The sequence below is a fragment of the Lupinus angustifolius genome, unplaced genomic scaffold (assembly GCF_001865875.1).
Source record: "Lupinus angustifolius cultivar Tanjil unplaced genomic scaffold, LupAngTanjil_v1.0 Scaffold_357_8, whole genome shotgun sequence".
NCBI lineage: Eukaryota > Viridiplantae > Streptophyta > Magnoliopsida > Fabales > Fabaceae > Lupinus > Lupinus angustifolius.
Window position 1 is genome coordinate 14,506 of NW_017727759.1, and position 9,353 is coordinate 23,858.

Below are 9,353 nucleotides of genomic sequence, written 5' to 3' on the forward strand. Positions count from 1 at the left end.
TATATATATATATCACTTTCTTAATTATCCAAAGTTTTATGGAAGAAAGAAATGGAGTAACTATATGCATGTGCTAATTGCTGCATTCTTTATTTTTATAGGGAGTATCTTTGAGAAAATAGAGCCTACTTTCTAGGGTTTGAACCTACACACTCATAATTCATACCCCTTAGCTTACTCAACTAAACTGACTCTAAGGACAAGTTTAATTAGTCATTAATCAGACACAGACATGTATATATATATACCATTTCTTATTTTTGCAAAGTTTTTTTTTGGGAAGAACGAATTGAAATAACATCATGCATGTAATAATCACTTATTTCAGTCTTCAACTATGACTCTACAAGCCACAATGTGGTTGCTGTGGATAGAAGTGGATACAGCAGTTGCAAGACTTCTGGAGGTGCTAAAGTGTTCGCTTCAGGGAATGATCAAATCAGACTAGCAAAAGGGGTGAACTACTTCATATGTAACTATCCTGGTCACTGTGAATCTGGGATGAAGGTTGCTATCACTGCAGTGTGATGATACTATAGTGTTAATTGACAATAGTTTATTATGATAAATTAGCTAGCAGTGTATCTTAATCTCAAAATAATAGCTAGCATTATTATATATTAATGTTTGGTCTAGTTTGTATGTACTTAAATTTCTTGTATGGATATGTAATATTAATAATCATATAATAAATTGGTAAAGTGAGTGGGAGAGTGAGCTGGGTTGCTAGAAGTTGCAGTGTTTGGTTTGTTTTATTGTGGGGTGAGAGTATGTTAGAGATAAGTTAGGAAGCAGAGTCACGGGCTCTTCTTGGATTTTGGATTTGCATATTGTTGAAATTGGAATTATTGAAGTATGGTGTATGTGAATGTCAGTGTCTTGTGTGTGCTTGTGACTGTGTTACTAAACTTTTTGGCCTTAGTGAATTTAACTTTCTAGTTGTTTTCCTTGAATAAAAAAAACAGTAAATTGTTTTCTGTTTAAGGGAAGCTCAACAAATCATGTCTACCCTTTAATCACGTATCCAAAAGTGGAATATAATTTGATATGATATTGTCAAAACTATGGTTAGCCATACTCACACTGAGATATCAACTTGTCCAAATATTCATCTTTACCTTCTAGTTGCTCATTTTGTTGATTATTGCAAGCGCATAAATGTTTAATATATATACATAATTGTGCGTATACAAATAATAATCTCTACTACAGTAAAGTGCAAGGGTTGAGAACTGTGGTTAAAGACAAAGGAATCTCTCATGAGATTGCTTATGTCATTTTTTTTATATTTTAATATTTATGCACAGTAAATTTTTAATGTGGTCATTAAATCATTATTATTCATGGATGTTACTTTTATCTAAGAATTAATAATAATTAATATAATAATAGATGATACATCGATAAGTAAGACTATATTAGATCTTCAAAATAGTTAAAATGTCAAAAGTTCGATTCCTATAAATAATCATTGTTGAGCTGGACAGTAACGCATAAAAAATGGATTAATTTCTTATTAACATATCCAAAAAAAATATAAAAATCTCTAAACACTGTCAATATATAATATTAAACTCTTAAATAAAAAATTAGCAATTGGGATCCTTTGATGGGGCAAGTCTATAGCGATCAATTGTAGTGGACTGGGCCTCGGTGGACTGTGCATCTTTTAGGAAGAAAAGTGATCGATTCTCTGGTAAGTGCTGCTTTTAACAAACCCAATCAATTTTAGCACCCAAACTTTTTATTTTCTTGCCTCTTTTTTCTTTCAAATTGAGTCACTTTGGGAAATATAAAATTTTCACTTCTTTAGTGTCATTACATTTTTTTTAAATGGCTCATACAAAATTAAACTATAAATCTACTTACATGAAAAGTGACATGTTTCACAATGTAACATTTTAAAATACACATTTTCTTATGATGTAAGATAATTTATAACTTTCCTTTATATCAGTTTCCAACAACACATTTTAAAAGAAATTAAGTTCTAAATGCCTTTTTCAAACATGGTTGTATAGAAGTGATTTAGTCACACTTTCAGTCAACCTGTTTAGCAGAGGTAATTTTTGTTCCAAATATTTTTATTCTAAAGTGTGACAAACAAACAATATCACTTTTGGACTAAGGAAAGAGTGTGCATGCGTGGGAGGAGAGGGGATTATATATAGTTTATGCTTTACACTTGTTAATAAAGGGGTGGAATTGTTAATAGGACAAGGGTGTAAAATAACCACCTTTCTCTTATTAGGGATTGGTGTTGCTACGTTGAATAAACAAATGTGCGGGGTCAAGATTCCCTATATAGTAATGTACATAAAAAAGAAAGGGAAAAAAAAGTAATGTAACAGTTGTATAGTAATGTACATAAAAAAGAAAGGGAAAAAAAGTAATGTAACAGTTGTATGTTTCAAATATAATGACATTTTTATTCTTAAGTGTGAAAGGAAAGCAAGAAATTGTCTATTCATGACAGAGAATTCTTTTGTAAATGTGGCCTACCAACTTATTTTAATTGGATCAATATCTTATGGGTTGAGATTCTCTCTTATACTGGGTCTAGATTTTGCAACATAACACCAATAAAATTTAACAGTCCAAATTTTTTATTTTTTTAAATTAAATAAATTAAAAATTACAATCTTTTATCTCCCTTTAAATTCCAGTACTAGAGAGTTGGCTAGAGGATCACCTATCATACTTTATAGGTTTATGTCCACAGCCTGGGTTTGTGAGTGGGCTTGCCATTTTTTATTGCGTTTAACATGGCTAAAAACAAGAAGAATAAATCTTATTACAAAGTTCCGTCTAAACAAATTATCCAAGACGACAATACTCCCATCATTTCATTTTCTTTTTATTTTGGATATTTTTTTTATTTACTGTTGTTTAACAATTTGAAGATGTCAAACTTTATTTCTAATTCTATCCTCATAATAATTATATCTATCATATATTTTTATTAATTATATATTTTGCTATAAATAAAAGTGTTTTAGTCAAAATATAGCGCTCCTTATTGATTTCTTAACATATGTGCATTAACTTTATATTTATATATATATATATATAAATATTTAAAACAATAGGTGCTACACCACCCAAACTATATTAAGATAGGGGACCAATTACAAGGAAGACTAACATGAGAAAATAAATTACATATTTTTGAATCTATAATTAGGAAGATAACCCATTTCTATAACAATCTTTATAGATGAAGTTTGGAATTGAATTCCACTAAGTAAAAGATTTAGATGAGATTCTATAATTGGCCAATTTGCTAGCACACTTATTTCCTTCCTTTTTTGTGGTTAAAGTGTAAGGGTTTAATAAATGAAGTGAATAATATTGTGGGTTCGAGTCTCACTCATCGTAAATTTAGAAGGAAAAAATGAGTTATAAGATAGTTCCATGGTTAAGGGAGAAGATGTAGAGTGAAAGATATTGATGGTTTGAATCTCACGTATAACGAATATTAACATTTGTTGATAAAATAATAATAAAATGTGTGCATTAACCTCAATATGTTGGTGATTTAGGTTATAAATCATCTATCAGAATCATGTAGTGTCAACTATCAATGATTTGATTTTAAGTAGAGACAATGAGAAGTGAGAACAACAGATTATGGAAAGTGGTTTTCTTAAATTTTGCCCTCATTTGTTTGTGGATATTGATAGCATAATCTGGAAGTTGATTTCGGCCATAGTTAGATTTGTAGTATTTGTCTATTGTATGTTCAATATATAAGTGGTTGAATTGTTGAGGTATTTATGCAGAAGACATGCGATGAAGGATCCATAAGCGAAAAACAAACCAAAGAGATTATTGTCTCTGGGCCGAAATAGTTTTAAGTTCTCTTTACAGGGATGAGGATAAGGAATGTCAAAATTGTTTATATCAGTTCAGTATTATTAATATAAGCATGCCCAAGTGGTTGCATATTGAATAACAACTAGGTTTGAATAATTGCACGAGTGCCCTAAGAGTGGCGTATCACGCTACAAGGTGAATGATGATAATTCTAGCTGTCATGTGTTCACTGATATCTTCCAATAATTCTGTAGTTAAGAGGATTGTTTACTAATGTAAATAGAATAATAGATGCAAAGAACATTACATGACTTATAGATAAGAGAAAATGTGATGGACAAGATTTGAGGCTGTTAAAAACTTTGTTTTTTCTACTTTAGACTTTGGTTATAAATTACATTGTCATCTTTTGTCTACTTTAGACTTGGATTTTTTAATCAACTTCCAATCATCAAATTTCAACGTTGTCAACATAAACTTAGGAGAAGATTTAAAATTGAATTTAAATGAGGTTAAATCCCTTTTCTGCACTAGTCTTACCTTTAAAAATCTTCTACCCAAGTGGGCTTTTGTTTTTTGTTTTGTTGATCAAGGTTATATAGCCAATACAAAATGTAACATATGCTAGTTATGCATCTAGTACGTCAACAAAAATCAGACCAATAATACAAAGAGCAAAACCAATTCAACCACAAAACATGGTGTATTTTTTTTGTCTGTAGAAGGTCGTGTGTTAATAAACTAAACTCTAACCTAAACAAAAAGTAATAAAATAAAGTATTCTGATTAGTTTAGAACATAGAGTGTGATATCATTTAAGACATATGATCTCCTTCTTTCAAAATCACGAAAAAAAATGCATCTTTGAGATAAGATCCAAACTTTATGTCCATAGAATTATTTACACATCCTAAATGTGTAGAAACACATTATTTATGCAAAATACAAACTTGAGAATAATATTTTTTTGTACTACTAATGATATTTTCACACTCTTTTGAGCAAAAAATTGATTATTTTATGATGTGTGACTGTCCCTGACAATAATGCTGCTTCTATAAATTGAATTATTAATATGTTGGTCATCTTAGAAATCCAACATAATCTTATATTACTAAACCAACATATTGTTCATTGTTAGAATAATTGAGGGACTTAATTTTATGCCAAAAAAGTTTCAAGTTGAAAGTGTGGAAGAATAAGAAGTTTCGAAGAAGTTAATGACATTTCGTGCTTGATGGTAATGAGACCGAAGAAAGTTTGAGTTGAAAAAATGACGAAGGAAAACGTGTTTATTTATTTAGAAATAATAAATTAGTAATTAATAATCTTGTTCTAGTCTTCGCCCCTCGGCGTCGTGCGTAACGTTAACGACCATGCACTTTGTCTTCGTTGTCTTTTCAAGAAAAGAAAAAACCGAAGCTTTTGCTTTTCCGGAAACCCCATCCAGATTCACCAGAATTACGAAAATGCCGTTATTCCGTCAACTCTCATTTAACATACCATTATTTCTTTCCCTTTTTTTCTTAACTTTTTATGCCCGAGATTTGGTGGTGGAAAATTGTATAGCTTTTACACACTTTCTTTTAAATTGCATCCTAAACCTATATGCTTTATATTACTATTATGATGCTATCTAATTTTTTTAAACATGATATAAAATTTGGTAAGTACTTTTTCTCATAGAGGTAACTCAAAGACTTTTTTGATAAATCAAATCAGCCATTTATATATGAGATGTTTCTTAATTCATTTAAATATATAATTAAATCGATTATAAATATCAACTTATTCTTTTGAGTAGATTAAAAAACAATATATTTTGTAAAAAATTAGGTGGACTTGATGTATCCCGAAACCTGAATACAAGAACATCAATAAAAGATCTGTATTTAAAAAAGAGTAAACATTTAATATAATATTTTAAGATTTTCGACTGAACAAAATTTATCCTAGAAAATTTATAATGTTATGATAAAATTAGTGCTTTGCATGAAATTTATAATGTTATGAGAAAACTGGTCCTTTGCATGAAATTTATTGAGACAACATAGTCCAAAAAATGATTAACTTAAAGCTTTAAAATATTGGAGGGCGAATTTGGAATTTCAATGCTTTCTAGAATAATACTACATTATTATTAGAGAAAACAAGAATATAATAACCATTGACCTTAGTTTTTCAAATAACAACTTCTTTTTAAAAACTGGGGGAGGTTAGGGGCATAAAAGACCCCCAAAGTTGAATTTTCTATCATTATACTACTATATATCATATCCCCATTTGTGACATTCTCTTCCTATTATTCTTAGTCTCCTACCTCCATCTCATCTCACAAACAATATATCCTCCCAACCATTTCAAAACCATAGTCCATTAAAAAGGGAAAAAAATACAAAGCCATGGATAGAGAACAAGAAGAGATGCAATCTCTAGGACTCTTTGGTGTCTACAAAGAATCCTGCAAGATCATACTTTCATGGAGGAAAATCTTCAGCCGAATCACCTTAACCCTAATCCTACCTCTCTCTTTCATCTTCTTGAGTCACATAGAAGTATCCAATGTCCTCTTCAGGAAGATCTTGAATAGCACAGAACAAATGATGGACACACCACAAAACACACCAAAATACCAAAAGCTCTATAAGATGTTGTCTTCTGAATGGGTTACTTTCTGGCTCTTCAAGTTCTTTTACTTCACTTTCCTCCTCATCTTCTCCCTCCTATCCACCTCTGCAGTGGTTTACACCATAGCTTCTATTTACACTGCTAGAGATGTCACTTTCAACAAGGTCATGAGTGTTGTTCCTAAGGTTTGGAAGAGGCTTATGGTCACTTTTTTATGCACTTTCTTTGCTTTCTTTGCTTACAACATTATGTCAGTTCTTGTTATAGTCATATTTTTACTCACAATTGGGGTGCATATTGAAGCAACCACTGGGATGGTAATTACCGGGTTCATAGTGATCACATACCTAATTGGCATAGTGTACTTATCAGTGACATGGCAATTAGCTAGTGTTGTGAGTGTGTTAGAAGACTCTTATGGAGTTGAAGCCATGATGAAGAGCAAGAACTTGATAAAGGGGAAGATGGGTTTGTCAATACTCATATTCTTAAAGCTCAGTGTTTCTTTTATATCGATTCAGTTTTTGTTTAACAAGTTTGTGGTGCTTGGATGGAGTTTAGGGTCTTTGGACAGAACAGCATATGGGGTTTTGTGTTTCTTGTTGTTGTCACTATTTTTCTTGTTTGGGCTTGTTCTCCAAACTGTGTTCTATTTTGTTTGCAAGTCCTACCACCATGAGAATATTGACAAGTCTGATTTATCAGATCACTTGGAAGTGTATCTAGGAGAATATGAACCATTGAAGACTAAAGATGTTCAGCTAGAGCACTACCATGTGTAAGATATAGTTAGATAAAACATTATGTAACCATTTCTATGCTTATAATGATCTTCTATGTATATCTTCATGTCAATTCAAAAGCAATATTACTATGTTTGAATTTTTAAGTTTGTGTACTTGAATTTTACTGAGAGCTACTTTGAGAACAATAAGCTGTTGTAAGAAATGAGAATATTTAATAGATTAAAAGATATATGCACATGATTATCATGTAATTAATAATTAATTTTTAATCTTAACTATCTATGATTGATTGTAAGACTCAAATTTATTGTTTTTCACAAATTTTATATGAGAAGATAATCGGACCATCTCATGTTAGCACATAAGTCATGCATAACTATATATTATTAGAGGCAAGTTGCATTTATATTCAGGTAAGTAGGTTGTATCCATGTAAGAATATGGTATACATAATTTGAGAACTAACCATCAATCTTATGTTAGTTTTGAAACAATCCAGATGTCAAGACAAGATAATCGTAAACAAATTTAATTCAAGCTAAGTCTTTGAGTTATAACAACTACATGAATTAGGGGCACTCTTCTCTCTTCACTCTCATGTGTTTAAATATGATAGTGTTTCAATCAGAAATTTTAATGAAAGTAAATTACTATAGGCTTGATTATAGATCAATCTCACTAACTGTATTTGAATGCATGCAAAAATAAAGAGGTCTTTAAATGTTGTAATGAGGTCAAAGTGAATGATTTAAGGTGAGATAGTCAAAGAAATAGTAATTCAAAATGCTTACAAATGTTTCCCAAAATACTTAAACATTTTAGATATCTGATTGAAGCATTGAAATTATTTTAATATGTCTTATTTTATCATATGATATTTTTTTAATCAACCTTTCTACTTACAATACACTTTTTATTTTCAGTCCCTTCTCTTTTAGTATACTTTGTATTTCTTCAGTTTTTTTGTTGAGATTTTCTAAAAGAGAAGGGATGAAATTTATTTGTTTATTTTTCTTCAATTTTTATGGATTCTTTAATCACACATGCCCTTTTCACCTCTATCATTGCTTCAACCAAACATCATAAATTACACCAAACTCTCATTTGAGTAGCTTTGAAAAATCATTAAAGTTCAGGGTCAAAAGTGAGAAACTAATGAGTTTTCAGTGTTTATAGCAAGCAGTTGAATGTCAAAAGAAAAAGTCATACTTACCTCTATCACTTTAATGCATATAGATATTATTCAATCATGAAACAGTTACAAATCAAGTTCTAGAATGTACAATCCTAAAAAATTATGCACATATGAAAGAAAAAAAGGTTTTATGCAATTCTCAATTTAAATCAGAACCCTTATTGTATTTGACCAAAGTTTCTCACATTTGGTACATTCAAAAAGTTATGAAGCAAAGATCTTTATTTAACCAAATTTAAATTACAATGTTAAATCTATTGTCTTTTATGTTATTATTTTATCAACAATTTTTTTCTTCAATGGGGTCACAGATCAACAATCATCATCCATGCATATTTTTTTATTTAAAGCAGATACACAATACATAGAAAAAACAGGGGATAGATGATATATGAAACATATGATAATGCATGATAATATAAATATTCAACCTAAAAATATTAAAACCTATATGGCATGCATGACATAAATGAACTATCTAAATGCAAAAATCTCTCAAGCTTAGAAATTTACATTGTCCCCAATATAAAAATAAGAGGAAAAAGAAAACTTACGGGTTAGGTAGGAAGTGTCCATAACTCATGTGCCAATTATAAGTGGTTAACTTCACTTGGTGTATTGGAAGTACCTACAAAAGAAGAGAAAAAGTTCACAAATGGCTCATATGTCCCAGGTGCACTAGGTGAAAATATCCTATTTGAATAAGACAACTAATATGCATTGTCGTGTTAGCACTTTTCCATGTAATTTTTTATATTTTTTATATTTTTATTTTTTAGAGTTTATGATCTTTTTTGTCGCCGACACTATATACATCTCCTTACGAAAGCTCCAAACTCATGGAGACACTAAAGTCGATACAAAAACACTAAAATTAATGAATTAAAGAAAAATGTACCTCCAACGTGGGTTGTCTCCCATGAAGCGCTCGTTTAATATCATTAGCTTGACGGTTGATCCCTGCGCAT

General features: G+C 30.3%; 2 protein-coding genes across 3 annotated transcripts in view; both read left to right on the top strand.

The window, feature by feature from the left end:
• The window catches only part of LOC109341074 (basic blue protein-like), a 1,310-nt gene extending 422 nt beyond the window's left edge, over positions 1 to 888 (top strand). The window contains exons 2-3 of one of the 2 annotated variants that reach the window (XR_002106885.1): positions 329 to 701; positions 740 to 862. Coding sequence is in view for 1 of the 2 variants with exons in the window: in XM_019578877.1 (XP_019434422.1) it covers positions 329 to 528 (200 nt within the window). In the remaining variant the exon portion in view is untranslated. Of the gene's footprint in view, positions 1 to 328 lie in introns of both variants that reach the window. The other variant, XM_019578877.1, reaches the window with a different exon arrangement.
• A 5,247-nt stretch (positions 889 to 6,135) lies between these two features.
• LOC109341072 lies at positions 6,136 to 7,331 on the top strand. Its single transcript, XM_019578876.1, has one exon. It carries the CDS (start codon positions 6,219 to 6,221, stop codon positions 7,224 to 7,226), a length of 1,008 nt encoding a protein of 335 aa, XP_019434421.1. The 5' UTR covers positions 6,136 to 6,218; the 3' UTR covers positions 7,227 to 7,331.
• The last annotated feature ends 2,022 nt before the right edge of the window (positions 7,332 to 9,353 follow it).

Excerpts from the sequence above, each read along its gene's own strand:
- LOC109341072 (XM_019578876.1), top strand. The coding sequence starts at position 6,219 with ATGGATAGAGAACAAGAAGAGATGCAATCTCTAGGACTCTTTGGTGTC.